At 44.2% G+C, this 17,077-nt stretch overlaps 1 protein-coding gene across 1 annotated transcript; it reads left to right on the top strand.

Annotated features, from left to right (window-relative positions):
• Positions 1-9,847: 9,847 nt before the first annotated feature.
• On the top strand, positions 9,848-16,060 carry SLC30A10 (solute carrier family 30 member 10; the record flags this gene model as incomplete). Its single annotated transcript, XM_084261030.1, has 4 exons — positions 9,848-10,558; positions 10,992-11,075; positions 14,607-14,843; positions 15,585-16,060. The coding sequence occupies exons 1-4, from the start codon at positions 10,051-10,053 to the stop codon at positions 16,058-16,060; spliced, it is 1,305 nt and encodes a 434-aa protein (XP_084117156.1). The 5' UTR covers positions 9,848-10,050.
• Between the last annotated feature and the right edge of the window lie 1,017 nt (positions 16,061-17,077).

The following is a 17,077-nucleotide window of genomic DNA, read 5'->3' as shown; positions in this document are numbered from 1 at the left end:
TGTCAGGCAATTAGGGAATTAACTGGGATTAAAGGCAGATGAGTAGGTAAATGCCATTTTCACTGAATTTCCAGGATTCTGCTCCTAACAACACATCCATTCCTCTCCTCCTGAGAGACTCGCATCCAGATGTCTGGCAGCTCCACTTGGCTTTCAGTTGAATTTCAGTTGCATAAATCAGGGATTGATTTTGTATCATCCCATAAACACTGTGTAGTTTTGTCAGTGTTTTTTTTTCTCTGTTTCTGGTACGGTGAATCTTCTCTGCTTACAGTAAAGTCTATGGACAAGGCAATGATGTTTTCTAGTGTAGAGGGAATGCTACTTTCTTCTGTACTTGAGTTTATGACCCCCACTTTGGTAAAATGTCACTTTCATTTCCTCTAATTTTCTCTCTATTCAACCTGAGTGGGAATGTTATGACAATTCTAGAAGAAATGCTATGCCCAAATACCTGTACTCTGAAAAGTATATTTGTGTGCTTTATATATGTTTTATGTCTATGTTAAAAAACATGAAAAAAGGGATTCCATCTCTCTCCCTCATCATCCCGTGTATGAGGAAAAGATACTCTTTCCTGGAGGTGGAAGTCAATGCAAATTTTCTAGTGGCTCTATGCCACTAGCAGAGCTTCAGGTGGACGAACATGGTCTCTGAATCCCACTGGTGCAATCCAGCTGTCCTCGGTGACAGCTGAGCAATCTCCTGACACCAGTGACCATTTGCTGGAGGGTTTGTAGAATAGCCCTTTAAGGCGTTCCAGGGAAGTGGGAGAGATGCCTTCAAATCTCTGTTCCTCAAGTAGGGAATGGATTTAAACAGCCCTCTCCTCTCCTGTGTGTGATCGTTAGCATCCCTTTGAAAAATGCAAAGCAAAAACTAGGGAGAGTGGTTCAGTCATCTAGTGCTGTTCTGTGGGTGCTGAGGGCACTGGGAACACATAAATCCACTGAAGAAAAATCTTCTACATGTTTTAGTGCCATGGTTTATCTCAATGGCCAGCAGTTCATGTCATTCCTCTGTTGTGTGGTCTGCTGCCAGGGATGGAAAAATTAACTGGTGGGTTTCCTGGATGCTGCTACAGCAGGGGCAGCATGAGCTCTGCCTACAGTGAGCATCAGTAGCCAGGTCTGAGATCCAGTGGACACAGAGAGTGGAGTTTACAGATGCCAACACAGCTCTCCATCCTTTTCTTTTGTTCTATTTCTGTAATCCTCATTCAGCAGCATCCATGCCTCAGGTTCTCATCTTGGTACAAATATTCTTAAACAAGTTTAAACGTATCTTTCCAAGCTGTCATCCCTGCTTGCCCAGCAAGAGCCAATTTCCCTCCTCAGCCCATCAGCTGGATTTGTTTTGCTTCTCACCCCTTCCTCTTCTGTCTCTCCCCCTTCTCTTTTTTTCTGGTTCTTGCTACCCTACTGCTCTGTGTCTGATCCCCTATGTCTTCATCTACTGCCTTCCCCCTTTTGCCTCTCTAAATTGTTCAGATTCGCATCTTTTTCCCGCTGCCACCTGTAAGCACCCATCCCTTCCCAGCAGGTTACGGTCTCTCTGCCCCTTAGGTCCATCTTTGCACCTGATTCAGATAGCGTGGTTCCCCACACTACTTTAGGACTAAGAGGGGAGGTCAGCAAGAGTCTGGGGAGGACATACCCCTGTTCTTTCTTTCAACGCTGGCCTGAGAAGCTATTACAGGTATAAAATGCTTCTATGCTCTCTAAAGGAGCTGCTGTGCAGTGGTGTTTGGGCCACCCATGGCAGCATGGGCTCATTATTGCTTTAAGATAAAATTCAGTTAATACTTGTTACAATGTAGAAATATTAAAGCTTCCCTAAGAATCTCTTGCCAGAAGTTGGCATTCGCAAAGCGTGTTTCTTACTGCTGCTGTTGGAAATGACAGAGCCGCTCTGGCTGAGTGTTCTGACAGTTTTGAGGTCTTGTATCTTACACAGAAAGTTTTGGTACAAAAAATGAGAAATAGGGCAAAGCAATAAGCAGCTGAAAGAGAATAAATCGGGCTCTTATCATAAATACTGAATAACTTCAATACTGGCCACACCTTTTACAATTAATTGAAAAATACAGAAGCTTGTTTTGCCGTGCTGAGCCATCAGCTTACTCGTTTGCGTAGACAAAACGAAGGACAATTTGTGTAATTGTCTTTTCTACTCATTTATATACAATTTGAAACCATTGGCGGGGGGGGGGGGGGGGGGGGAGGCTGCTGTTTGAAAAGCATGGCATGAATCTGATGCCAGTGCTTCTCTGATGCTTGTCTTGAGAAAACGAATAAAGATTTAACATGGATAAAACATTTGTCCTGTCATCTTGTGATCTGTGTGGGGAGGCAGAGGATGGGGTGGGAGAGGGGGAGAAGGGAGGGGTGTTGGGGATGTGGGGAAAGCAGGAAATGAAGGAGATGCCACCTAGCCCAACCCATGGTGTACTGAGCCACCCATAAACTGTCTGGGGCTGTGAGAAACAGCCCTGATCTTCTCACGAGAGACTACTCATTAAATGTTCTGCGTTTATCAGCCAAGTGGATTTTATATTCTGGTGGGTGCAATTTAGCAGGTGTGTATGCGAGCTTTTTAAGTGATAACACTGCTGGGTGTCCTACCTCAGCATGCACCAGCCTCAGCCTACCTCCCAGGTAAGAGGTGGCATGTAAGCTAGCAGTCACATAAATGGGGAAAAAGACATTCTTTCTCCTCCTGGACCTTCCATGCAGAGCGAGTTTGTTAGTGAACTTGCTTACTGGGAGGCATCTTTCTCTTTTCCAGGCTTTTGCTAAGTAGGAGATAGCTGGGGTCTGTGGATGTGGATGAAGTGGGATGGGGAGGGATAGTCTCTGAACAGACTTCTCTCTCAAATGTACTGCCCAAAGGGAGCCACGCTGTCCCTGTCTGTTCGTTTTGGGGCCTTTCCAAGGAATGGGAAGGCACCCTGGCTGTAGCACCTGTAACAACAAACCTCCAGCTTGCTGGGCTTTTCATGTGGGAAAAACTTTTCCTGAAAGCTTTTCCTCAAGATCAGCATTACTCCCTCTAGTTTACCTCTCTTTTGAGCATATCTTCACCAGGTCGATACTTCAGCAAACCCTCCGTACCAGCTCACCCACTGGCTGCAGTCACAGCTGGCTGCCGCCAAATGCACCGCGCAGGAGTTTGCCAACAGGCAGTGGCTGCGTTTGTGGCATATGTCTCCGTGGATTTACACTGCCCCTGTAGCGCCCTGTGGCATCCAAATACTGAACGCCTGCCAAGGCAGTATGGCTAAATAAAAGAACCTGTTAGGCATGGAGTTCCATAAATCCCGGAGGGGTGGGTGTGTTGGCACGCGGGTGACTGAAGCCCACTCTAACTGAGTGTTTAGGTTTTCTGGCTCTGATTTCCACAGTGTGGCTGGAGGTAGTTCTCTCAACATGGGAAACTCTGAAAGTCATTTTAAGTGTTTGCAGACACCTAGGACTGAACATGTACCTTTTCTAAAGGTCTTCTTTAGTTTAACATGCCAAATAAACCTCACCGAATTCTTCCAAAGCTTTTATGAGCAGCTATTCCAAAGGTAACTAGACCTGGGTTAACTTATATTAGCTGAAGCTTGAATTCAGAGTCCTTAAGAAAGACATGACAGATAGGAAAAGACCAGATGTTTATTTAGCAACACGCTTCACTAAATTTTCTTCAGATTTGGTTTTTTTTTGTAATACTTTGCTCTCTTAAAAGGAAGCTCAAAAGCTAATCGGAGGGAGAGACATTTTCTTTCCACACTTCTTTTCAAGGAGAACATTTTCCATCAGAACAAGTAATAGTAAATGTTTTGGGGCTACTATTTTGGCCGAGACTGAAAAGTGTGGAATGGAAATTTGAAGTCTGTAAGGAAAGCAAGCAAAGCATCCCCAAATGGTTTATGCAACAGCAAAAAGCGAAGATCAAATCTTCTGAACTTAGATTCCAACAGTGCTGGTACCGCTGAACTTTGGGTAACTGCGTTTGCTCTCAACCTTGAAACAATTTCATAGCAAGGCCATAGACAGGCTGTCTCGGTTACATCACAGTATCTCTGGTGAGCTGTAAGGAAATAAAAGGACTGTAAGATAACTGAGTTCAAAGTCATAAACAGTTTCAATACAATGGGGGATTTTAAAGGTGACAGGTTATATAAGTTAACTGCAATTGTTTTATTTCAATGACTATTTTGCACAGAGTTTGCTACGGGCACAGGGTTGATATTGGCTCCAGTCCAGAAATGCTGCTGGGGTAGAAAATGACGTTTTTGCAGTAGGACTCGATGTAGTTTAGAGTGGTGAGATCAATGAGCAGCTTTTTCCTCTTTGTGTTCTTTCCAACATGCTGTGCTACTCCCTGGTAGAAAAAGGTTGTATGTGTGTATGTATATATACGTATTTTATATATGTATATATATAAGTATATATAAAAATACATATATATACACACATATATATACATATATATATGTATATGAAACTTAACAGAATTACATTTTTAAAAATGTAATTACCAATTAGCTGAAATGATCAGGGAAGCATTATCCAGGTGCTAGAGCAGATACTGACAGGACACATCTTACAGTATGTAAAACATTTCCTTATGCTAGACCTTAGGAGCAGGGAATGGAGATTTGTAGCTGACAAACTGAGCAACCTTCTTAAACCAGAAAAAACCCAAAATTCCTAACAAAATTAAGGCATTCCAGGTTTAGGAACTAAATAATCCCACAGGTTCATAATTTCAGACAGAGAGGGTCTGAAAAATCCATTCTCCATGTCTAGCCAGCCCAGGGTCTCTCCCCAGGACACTTTCAGGACTCTCATGAAGAGTCACAGCTTCAATTAAAAAGCCAGGACTATTCACCTCTGTACTCTGCTGAAGACAGTGATAAAACTTTTCCCCAGACTGCTGAACCCTTGCTGGGGGACTAACTTTGTGGCTTCTGCTCCCTGGATCGAAGCAGACCTAATGAACTGATTTCCGAGTATGCCAGGAAATTATCGTCCTGTTTCAGGTATGCTTCTGAGCATCATTACTGGGAGGTATGAATAAAGTGAGCAAACATCCAGGAACAAGCCAGCTGCCAACAGAACACTCTTCTACCAACCATCTTCCACAACGAGATCGGTTGGATGGCATTTATTTTGTGATGGAATTTGTCTGTGGTGGAAGCTGACCACATCACCTCCATTTAGGTTTGCTGTGAATTTGGCCCCACTTTCCTAATTTAAAGAAACAAGCTTCATGAGAGCGTTCAGGGCTGTCACGGTGCCTTGTTGGAATGAAGATGGCTTACGCTCCTAACAAGAGAAACGCAAGCTTAAAGGTCTGTTCTCAGCCACCCATTGGATTTCAGGCCAGGGCTGCTGCCTTTAAATGTAATGTGCTCGGGACCAGCCTCAACTTTTTAATGCCAATGTAATATCTTTCACTCCACTGCTTCAAGAAGTATGAATCCTTCTTGCATCCAGTGGTGTGTGGGCATTTGTTTCCTTCATTCTCTAGCTTCTTCCGGGTCATTCCTGAAATATCTTTTGTAATTTTTTTATGTTGGGTTAAAATGTAATCTCTAGCAGGGCTTTGATAAGTGTGGTCTCTCTTAATTATAGTGTTCAGGATTAGTTCTTTCTTTTCAAGAGTTTTTTCCCCCACAAAGCTACAGGTGGTCTTCTTGTAATTCTTCATTTGGCAGCAGCAGAACATTACAGATGTTACTGCTGTTACTGTTGTCTAATATTTCACAGTAATAAAGAGATATCCCATTTCTGAAGGCTGATAATGGTTTCTCTGTAAGGAAAACTAAGTAGATTTTAACTCGTGACCTTGAAAATTGGTTACTTAAGGATGGCGTGACATAAATCTGCAAAACCAAGAGTGGCATAGGAAAGCTCAGTAGTCCTTGACTGTTCTGTCCTCTAATACAAGAGCTGTATCAGATGAAGGCAACTGGACCCAGGTTCAAAACAGAGGATGATTCTTCACACCATGGGTAAATGTGTGGAGCTTGCTGCCAAGCAATGTTGAAGCCTACATCAACAAGCAAAAGTCTGGACAAGTACTTGAAAGAGAAATCCACTGACAGCTACTAAATACAGAGGTACCTAGCTCAGAAACTCACTGGAGCTGAAAACACTTGAAGGATGGAAGAGTATTCTGGGAAAGCATCATGTAGATTTCCCCTGCTCTTACTGCTGCCTAGGCATCCCCTTACGGCTATGGGTAGGGAGAGTCTCTTGGCTACAGGGGTTGAATGCCAATGGGTCAGTGTTAAAAAATAGTGTGTAGAGAACCTTAAAAACCTGGTGCACAGAAATCCTGAAGCTTTCAGGAATGTCCTGCATCTTCAGGCTTCAGAAGGAAAGTTGTCATGTTTCGAAGACTTTATATTTTATTCCTGGTTAGGGTGAGGAAACTGCAACAACAGCTTTATTAGCAGTATCGTAGCTGAAACTGAAGTTGGAAAATCAGAAATCTAAGGTGTTGGACGATCTTGTCTGAACCTCTTAAGAGTGACTTGCTCAGCTCTGCATAGTTAGAGAGACCGGGGTATGGAGGTTCATTGTTTTATTTAATACTAGGTAGCTTGCTCAGGCAGTCTCACTCCTGGGTGAATGAGCGGAACTGTAACATTGTATTGCTAAATGTCTGCTGTCAGTGTAAAACACACATGGGGGAAAAGCCGGAGCCCCCTGGTAGTGGGGTTGGTGCCTCCTGCAAGCAGGATCAAGACTTTCTTTTGGACTATGTGGAAGCAGACGGAGGTGCAAAAGAGCTATGGGACTAACACACACTTTATTCTGAAGATTAAGCTAAATTAATTGTTCTGCTAATGAAAGCAATTAGTTACTGAGCAAAGAATGATTGGCATAGCTTTGCTCACATGACAGGTTTAGGAGACTTTTGTTGAAGGTGACAGTGGTACCTGGAGGAAAAGGGCCAGGGAGACTTGTATGCATGGTGGGGTGAGCAGAAGCTTGGATTTCTGAGCAGCTTTCTGAGCAGCAACAGCGTGAAAGGAAGGGCCCTTGCATGGGTAACGAACAGGTCAGAAGATGAGAAATAGAAAGTGGGAGGCGATGATCAGTTCCATACAAGTGTTTGCTACGTGCTCAGAAGACAAAAGTCAAACGAATGTGAGGCAGCATGGGGAAAGGAGTAAAGGAGGTAGACAGGACCTTTGCTGCGCCTCTGCATGAATCTGTGGCTGACCTGTGGTTTGAAGACTCTGCAGGTTTGGTTCCCTCATCTCCTAGAGATGTTGGTGGGACCTGGAAATAGTTCAGAGATGGAACCCCTGGTCTAACCCAGCACAGACATTGCTCTGTTCCTGTGTCAGTGTGCAACTTTCAAACCGATGCTGCTGTATCATGAGAAGCAGACCACGATGTGTGAGCTTGACAAGCAGGAGGAGGAAGAATCTGTAGATCAGCAGACACAGAGCTCTGACACGTACTGCTTCTGACTTCTTCAGTGAGTCACTGTGACTGTGCTCCATGTAAGAGGACTTAGTCACAGCCTTATTTGCTGAAAATAGTATTTTTAGCAGTATTTCTTTAAAATAAGTGTGATATTTTTATGGTTTTGAAGTGAGTTCAGGGCTATGATGTGGTGGGGTTTTTTGGTGGTTGGTTATTTTTTTTTCTTTTCCCAAGAGAATTAATTTGTATTTTGCACAGGAGGATTTATGATGTTCCGGATACCATGCTATACATCTTCCTAAAATAAGAACCACTGGAATTTTTTTTCAGCTCTATGCAGGTGCCCCTGGGCTTCCGTGAATGCTTCTGATTGCAACTGAAGTGCCAGAGGCAGATACATTTTCTGTCATTTATGATAGCAAAGAAGATACAGTCTTGATACATTTTTTACCAATAGACTAGTTAAGCTTCCTGTAACTCTCGCATATTTTTCTTCTTTTTGTTCTACCTATGTCACACTGCTTTTTATTTGGCACTACTGTTTCAAATCTCTCATCCTGTGTTGGTAGATATAATGCTAAAGCTGAAAAGTATGCTGATGTAATTATGCCATCTGCTCCCTCTATTGTGCTCGTCTTTATGGAAAGGTTCTTTTCAATACATTTATTTTTATGCATTTGTGAATTTGAATATTGCAGGATACTTTCATTGCTTGGGCATTGAATGTGTGAAGGACATGCACAAAATTTAGTCTTGAGAAGAGGAGGCTGAGGGCAGACCTTGTCACTGCCTACAACTACCTGAAATGAGGTTATGGAGAGGTGGGAGATACTCTTCAGCCAGGTGAGAAGAGATAGGACAAGGGGAAATGGCACAAAGGTGTGACAGGTGACAGGAGATAGGACAAGGGGAAATGGCATGAAGCTGTGCCAAGGCAGGTTCAGATTAGATGTTAGGAAAAAAAAATTTAGTGAAACAGTTGTCAAGGCCTGGAACAGGCTGTCCAGGGAGGTGGTTGAGTCACCATCCCCGGATGTGTTTAAAAGATGGGTAGATGAGGTACTTAGGGATATGGTTTAGCATAGGACAGGAATGGTTGGACTCAGTGACCTTAAAGGTCTTTTCCAACCTTGTAATTCTGTGATTCTGTAATTTCTAGTTTCTTGGGAATTGCATTTTTGAGTCCCTGTAGGTACCCAGGAGGTTATTCTCTGAATGGCTACTCCAGAGGTTAAGATACTGCTTGGCTTATATGCAAGAGGGACTTTGGCTGTGTGCACGTTATTTAGGTGGAATTGAGAGAATTCATTTAGAAGATGTATTCAAGCAAGGGATGAAAATTAATGGCTTCAGAGTTAGAATAAAGAGGAACGTCCCAAAGCCTCTAGTAAATTCCTGGTTGTGGAGAACACCATCTTTGGTAGGATGTCTCCCGGTCATGGTGGTTTGCTATCTGATAGTGATGTATGCTTTGTCAAGCGTGGTGAGATGTTTGATGTGGCACTTCAGCTACTGGCGTGCCTCCCACACAACTGAAATACTCCAATTCTGTGCCTCCCACATAATTGAAATACGCAGGATGTGATTTTAAAGACATTGTTGTCTTTAGGTCTTCTATCTTTTATTTCAGCTTCTTGCTCTTGGGCCCAGTTCTCATCGTCTTCTTTACCGCTCCTAAAGTCAAAGACGAGAAAGAATTGCATGATGATCCCAGGCCCAGTCCGGGGCCACTGAAAATCTAGTGACAACAGCAGTTGTGCACCTCGTTTGGTTATCCAGTGGTTCCCATCACCTCTGAACACTGTATTAGTGCCAGACTGTCTTTTTTTCCGCTTGCAGGCAGGGCTGTCGCTTTCCCAAGTCGTAACGACGACAACAGAAAAGAAATCTCCAAATATGAGACAGAGATTTACTCATTTATTATGCTTCTTAGAGGTTATTCTGCAAATTAAAAAAAAAAACAGGAAGCTATTTTTCTCGTAGGCTGACTGTCAGATTGGTGCCCTGAGGTACAGGGCCAGCGGCAGGAAACCACCCGCTTCAGTAGATGGCACTCTACCCTTGGGTTTGGCAATTAAGCCATGGATAAAGCACCAAGGGACTGCAATTACTGGCTCCGTCACTGACATTTCACCTTATTCGGGCAAGGTGATGATACCTTGCGAACCGGGGAGCGCCCAATGCAGCCTTCTGGGCTGCTCCGGGTGGCTCTGCCCCTGAGCGGGCCGCCTCCCAGCCGGCGTGCCGCCCTGCCCCTCCCCTCCCCGCCGGCGTTGCCTTTCCTATTTATGCCGTATGTTATTTTTGCCGCGTAACCCACGGTCCTTTCTAAGGATCCGTGAGCCCCGCAGGCTGCGCAGCGGCGGGGCGGGCTCAGGAGGGGTCCCTTGCAGCCCTCCGGCGGGGGACGTGGGCAGGGGCGCGGCAGCGGTCACAGTGCCGGCGGCGGGGGCGGGGCCGGGCGGCGGGAGGCGCCTGGAGCGGCGGGCGGTGGCGTTAAGGGCTGGGGCGGCCGCACTTGTTGCAGGTTGCCGGTGACGGGTGCTCGGTGGCTGGGTATGCCCCGGTGCTAGCGCGGAGAGGGGCGCCGGTGGGACCAGCTGCCGCCATCGCCATGGGGCGGTACTCGGGGAAGACGTGCCGCCTCATCTTCATGCTGGTGCTCACCGTCGGCTTCTTCGTAGCTGAGCTGGTGTCAGGCTACATGGGCAACTCCATCGCGCTGGTGTCCGACTCCTTCAACATGCTGTCAGACCTCATCTCCCTCTGTGTGGGGCTCTCCACGGGGCGCATTGCCCGCCGCAGTCGCCGGGGCCCCCGTGCCACCTATGGCTACAGCCGCGCCGAGGCGGTGGGGGCCCTCAGCAATGCCGTCTTCCTCACCGCCCTGTGCTTCACCATCTTCGTGGAGGCAATCCTTCGCCTTGCCCGGCCCGAGCCCATCGATGACGCCCAGCTGGTGCTCATCGTTGGCACCCTCGGCCTTGCCGTCAACCTTGTGGGACTCCTTGTCTTCCAGGACTGGAGCGCCTGCTGCCGCTGCTGCTCACATGCCTCACCACCTGTGGCAGATGTGCAGGCCATGCCCGGTGGCACCCCAACGGGGGAGGTGGATGAAGCAGGTGCCTTTCGGCTGCATCCTTGCTGCCCAGACTTCCCCTCATGCCCTGCACCTCTCCCTATCCCTTGCAGCCTTCCCCATCCCTCTCTGTCTTCTCTTTCCTTCTTCTGTGCACTTGAGACCCGCCGAACTGCCAAACCTGTTTTCTGGGCACTTTTGGGACCCTAAACCCACCCGTGGGCCCCTGGGGAAAGTTCACTCAGACACCCACCGCCTCTTTCACCTTGTACTTTACACCTGGCTGCTGGGTGTCCCTTCGGGATGGGGGAGGGAGACATTGCTCAGAGCGCTGTGTGGAAAACAATTTGGCTTGTTTGGTTTGTTTGTTTTTTTTTTTCTCTTGTCATCTTTGAAATAAGTTGTTTTTGAGAAGGATGATGTTTTTTCTGTTTGTAGAACTTATACACAACACAGCGTTTCTTCTTTGAATGCAGGTGATTCACCAAATGACCAAAAAGGCCCTGAAGAGGGGCCTGAGAAGAAAAAAGAGAAAAAATCTGAAGCCTTGAACATCAGAGGTACAGTGTGGGAGTAAACTGCTAGTAATATACTAACTTTAAATGTTTCAATTTCAGGGGTTTTTTGGTTGGGTTTTTTTTGGGGGGGGTGGAGGGGAGGTGTGTGTTTTGGTCTGGGTGTTTTTTGCCAAATATCAGTAAGAAAGGCAGTAAGAGCCCAGGACTCTTCCATGTGCATGGACCCACGTGTGTATGTTATCTTTAGTGGAAGGGTTTGGGCTGTATGAAATAGCAGAGGTAATAATAGTGTGATGCTGATTTGGCTCTGAGTGTGTTCGCATTTTGGTTTTAATGCTTTTAAAGAGTACAGCTGAAGTTTTTGGAGAGGAGACAAAGGCTCTCGCACTAAACTCCAGTCACTAGAGACCTTAATAGGAAGGTAAAGCAGGTATCTATGAGGCATTTCTTTGATTGTCACTGCTGTAGGATTTGAGCAGTTCTCAACTTTATAATGCTTTCAGGCAGAACATAGAATTTCTTTAAATCTTGAGGTTAATAATGTTTTGTAGTCAGCATGATGGAAAAAGGTGCTGGAACTGGTGCTTCAACACGGTGTTTTTACAGGTCCTTGAACTATGAACCTGTCCTTGAGAGGGTCTGTGACAGTATCGATCCTTCTTATGTCATAATTTGTCTGGTCGCTCGGTATCTGCAGAGTGAAACTCTACAGCTGCTCCTAGGAATAAATTAACCAAGTGACTCTCTCCTTCTCTGTATAGGTGTTCAAATGTGTACACGTTTACATACGTATTCTGAGCAGAGCCAGAAGCAGTTCTCTGAGTATATTAAACATGGAGTTTGTCAGGAAGCTGAAACAGGATGGTAGTTCCAGGCTTCTTATGGTCAATTAATCAACATCTGATATTTCTCCAAAGTCATGCAAGTTGGCATCATGTGAATTCAGCTTAAAGAGGTTGACGTGTCAGGCACCTAGTTTTGGGTTGTTGGGGGTTATTTGTGTGTGTGTGTCTGTCTTTTGTCTTTCAAAAGTGTTTTCAGAGTTACACAAATGTGCCTGCAAGGGAGGACACTCTGGAATTCAAATCGTGTGCCGGAGCCAAAACACTTTCCTGAATGTCTAGAAATTAATGCTACTGGGTATTACGGCATTATAGTGGTAAGATTATTGGGGCAGGAAAAACAAACTCTCACTTTCAGGGATGGAGGAGAGAAGGGTAAGAGATGGATGAGTGTATTTTTAGAGAAAGCCTTACTTGCCTGAACAACAGTGCTTAGGTATAGTGGTGCTGGAGACTCACAAATGTCAGAAGGACAGGGAGTTTTGTATTGGTTATTTTAAGGTACCTATCTTCTTTGATTTTTAAAATGAGGCTTTTTTTCTCTAAGTGCTACTTAAACTTTAGTATGTCATCTTTGCAAAATCTGTTTTTATTTATTGTCCTTACAAATACTCCTTGCTCCTTGTGCCAATGCTACAGATAAGTGTCTTTAAAACTCTGATTCCAAAAAATCTGTGGTTTTTTCCTTTGCTCTAAGTTCATTACACAGCTATGCTTTCTTCATAATCATTTGGCAGAAAATTCTGTACACTCAAGGACTGGAGCCTCCCTCAAAAACATGGCTGGACAAAGCAGATTGGCAGAGGAACTGGTTCCTTGCTTGTTAAAAGTGCTTGGAACAGGAATCCAGGCGTTCTGCCTGATGGGGTTAATTACCGTAGTGAAAAATTACTCCTTTTGCTTCTTGAGCATATGCAGAGTAGTTCAGACTTTCCAACTCAAGCTGTTGGAAACTATGCATTGCCTATGTTCTTAGCATACTGACTTTATTAAAAATTAATTTTTGGTCCATTTTTTTTTTATAACTGTCCCTTTTGGGGGCCTATAGGGAAATGGGTTCAATCCTATCTATGCTCTTATTATGTGGTGCATAACAAGATGTACATATTAACAAAGTTAATAATCTATTTTGCCACATTCAGTATTCTCAATTCATATTTTGTTGTGACATGCTTTTTTTTTTCTTTTCTTAATTTAAAGGCAGACTTCTGAAACATTTTCCCATTATCTTTAAACTCTGCTCTCCAGCTAGTTGCCTTGGCAATTGCATCCTGCCTGTCCCTCTTGTGCAATAGCTGATAGCCCGTGCTGAATCGGGATTACTTGTAAAAGAAAAGGAAACACTGCAACTCTGTTAGGAGGAGTAAAGCCCTGTGGGAGTCTGCCAAAGGGCGCAGGGCACGCCTGACTCCAGCAAAATGAGCTGCACTCACTCAAAGTTTGTACTCTATCTGACCCGAGTGATTCAGAGGAACGCCAGTGGTTATTGCCTTCATTTCTTTCAGATCAATGTTCATGCAAAGAGCTGGCAAACTGCAGCACAGGCATGGCTCTAGGGCTCATCCAGTGTCCAGTATCTCCAGAGAGTCAAAACTCTTCCCTCTGTTGTTAATGAGTTTCAGAGAGTGCCTTTTACAGCTAACCCAGCCCAGAAGAAGTGATTAAATTGGAGTGAAGCTCTTGAAAGTGCTTGTCATAAAGATGTTAAAAGGCGATGGTCCATTTTATTCTCTCACAGGCTCCAAATAAAACGTATTGACCAAGAAATTAACTTCATGTAGTTAGAGATGTTATGAATTGGGCATGGGTTGGAATGAAATCTGAGTCTGAGCAGTGAAGACTGACAAAACTGAAGTGTATTTGAGCAATGATGGGAAGAGGCAAGATTACATAATGTAATCATAATGTAGGTGGGAAGGGCTTCTTAAATTATTGTAACTTTATAGCAGGAAGACTACTTTGGTCATTGTAGTTGAAAGGGCAGCTAAAAGTGTATTATTACAAGAGCATGTTTTGTGTCTTTACCTTTCGTGCAAGGCCGTATCTATGGATGCAGAAAGCAGTACCCAGCACTCCTCTCACTTCAGAGTACTCCAGGCATGCGTTAAGCCATGGAGTCCATGTGACTAACTCTCAAACCAGATTCTGATTTTATCTTTTTTTTTTTTTTTTGTGGTCTGAGGGCTAGTAGTGTTGGTGGAACAAGGTTTAATATGACTAGTAATCAAGCTTGATCCGAAAGTTGGAGTTTGGAAATGTTTGGAACCATAGGAATGAGCTTACGTTTCACTTGGGCAATTTTTCAGATTTCAGCAGTGTCGTAGAAGCTGATGGAGGAGAATAACTGTTACTGGGGGTGGTCTGTGGCTCAGCTTCCAGGGGAGAACAGATAGATTTAGTCATCAATTTTTAATTGAGAATTGAGACTCAATTTGCCAGGATCTGTTAATAATATGCAGGCATTTAAGCAAACGCATCTTACGTTGCCATGGCATTACAGTTGGATCACAGTTGCTACCATACCCTACATCCCACTTAATGTGGCTGCCATTCAGAGTCAGTATTTCCCTTGCTGTTTTGTTTTGAAAGCTGTTATTGAAAACTTTAGTTATGATGTTAGTGCCTGGAATCTTGTATTTTTCATGTCAGACTTGAAAAATGCAGCTTTCCCCCTAACCCTCCCTCCCCACCCCAAACAATCCACTGATGGAAATTGTGCCATTTGTTTCAGGTGTTCTTTTGCATGTTATGGGAGATGCACTTGGATCTGTGGTCGTGGTAGTTGCTGCTACAATCTTCCATGTGCTTCCTCTGGGAGATGCCCCATGTAATTGGCAGTGCTACATCGATCCAAGCCTGACAATAATTATGGTGTTCATCATCTTGTCTTCTGCATTCCCGCTTATCAAGGAGACCTCAACTATTTTGTTGCAGATGGTTCCCAAAGGTGTTAATATGCAACTACTGAGTAAGTAAAATTTGTTGTTGAAATGCTATTAATTTTAATGATATATATTCCATGCATATGTTATTTCTGGAATGACATATTTGGATTATTTACTTATAATAGCTCTAAATTCTCAAGAACTGTGAGAAATAGTCACATGCTTGTGTCCTAGCAACATGACTCAAATCTCTCTGGATTAGTTAAAGCATGCATTTTGAGAATGTGGTACTCCAACAATACATCAAAAATACCAGGTCTTGAGCTGTTAATGCTTTGTGTGGGATGTTTGTGAAAGAAACAACACTGAGTTACAGTATTTCCCAACCCTGTAGTGGCTTCTTCCAAAAGGTTTCTGAAACAGCTTAGAAATTTCCATTAAGGTTGGTTAATTTTATAGCTCTGGAGTTGTTTGCACTGATTAATCGTGGGGTAGCACTAGTTATTTCTGGAATTCCACCATATTCAGGGCTAAAGAATCCAGGGGATGTGGGGGCTTGGCCAAGGAGGTGGTGTTCTATGAACGGCTGGTAAATTGTCATTAGGGAGCCAGAGGGATGGGGGGAACCCAAAAGGTAGGGTGGCCTGCTCATGCGGTCATCTGGAGGCTGAATTGAAGGCAGCTGTGAATAGACATATTTTACAAAGCACAGCTCTTTAAAAAAGAACTTGGAGATTGCTGCTTTCAGATTGGGCTCTTAATGGGAAAGCTGGTAATTAGCCAGTGCACCAAGATCTCTAATATCTTTCTCTTATGTCTTCCAGCTGACAGACTATCTCGTGTACCAGGGGTTAGCAGCCTTCATGAGGTGCACGTCTGGGAGCTTGCAGGTGGGAAGAATATTGCTACTCTTCATATCAAGTGCCAAACCCCTACTGATTACCAAGACGCTGCTTATAAAATACGGAAGGTTTTCCATGAAGCAGGGATCCATTCCGTCACCATCCAGCCTGAGTACACTGACCACAAGACCTCCCAGCTACTGTGCAGCTCGCCCTGCATCTCAAAAGCTTGTGACTCTCAGCTCTGCTGCAGTCAGCGGGAGCCCCCCCTGGCTAAAACTAATGGCTATATGGAGAAAAACGATAGCTGCCTCTCTGCACGGCATAAAGACAATGGTTCCAGTAAAAATGATATTGAAATCCCAATTGAGTCCCCGCTGGCAGAGGAGAGCGTTAAAAATGTGAAAAACTCGGGCATGTCAGGTGACAGATCACAGTTGAGCAGCACGCGACTTTAGGCTGTTCCCTCTGCTCCGCGTAGTGTTTCCGTAGAACAAACATATCCTGGCTGGGAAGGGGGCCGTCTGTGGTCGTAGCTGAAGTTGGTGTGGCAAAGAGATTTCTGTGCTTTAGCTGTATACCAAAACACATCTAAACCCCCCTTGTACCTGAAATAAGGATTAGGGTTTCCACAAAGGGTGTTGCATTCATCTAAGATTTTTTCTGATACAGCCTAACCCAGTTCCTTACCAAACCACCTGTGAATTTCTCTTCTTAGAAATCGTGTATTGCTGTATGCACTGATCCTTGCAGTTAATGGCCAGCGGCACTGGGAATAAAACTCTGGCCTTTTCTGCTCAAGTGAGCCGTTTCCTGAAAGCCCTGAGGCCAGTTCATGATCCTACTGGGCCGAAGTACTGTATATTTATAAAGGATTTCAGTAGAGATGCTTTCCTGATCCTTAAAACCCAGTTTGTTTTTTGCATAGGCAGTTCATGTTTAATGCATGTGCTTCTGGTCAGTGAGGTTTTGTGCATGAAATTGTGTCTAAGAGGCAGGGGAAGCACTCAGGAATCTTGACTTGCATTGTTTTTCTTGATTGACTCCTGTGTTTAGGGACAGAGCAGAAGCTGGTCTTGCTTCTCTGCTAGTAATACTGGAGTCTTAGCCTAATCACAGCTAGGTGTGCTAAAGAGCAGGCTTCTTGTCATGAAAGCAAAAAATATTAATGTTGTCTGTACCGATTCTAGCAAATGGAAAAGCAAGCGGTCATCCAGTTAACTTTTATCTTGTTCACTGTTGTGATTGTACAACCCAGTCTTTTTTAATTTTATTTTAATTTTGTCTCCTGACAACAGAAATTATACTGCAATATACTTCCTGCAATCATCCCGCACAACGATGAATTATCTTTAACATGGAGCATCTGTCATTATTCATGCTGAATAAATAAGCTAATGTGTTTATTATCAACAGTTAAAAATCTGCAGTTCTATTATTAAGACACAGTTTGATACTCTATTAATTAAGAAAGT

The sequence above is a fragment of the Gallinula chloropus genome (assembly GCF_964237585.1).
Source record: "Gallinula chloropus genome assembly, chromosome: 3".
In the NCBI taxonomy this organism is placed as follows: domain Eukaryota; kingdom Metazoa; phylum Chordata; class Aves; order Gruiformes; family Rallidae; genus Gallinula; species Gallinula chloropus.
This window is presented reverse-complemented; position numbering and strand designations above follow the sequence as displayed.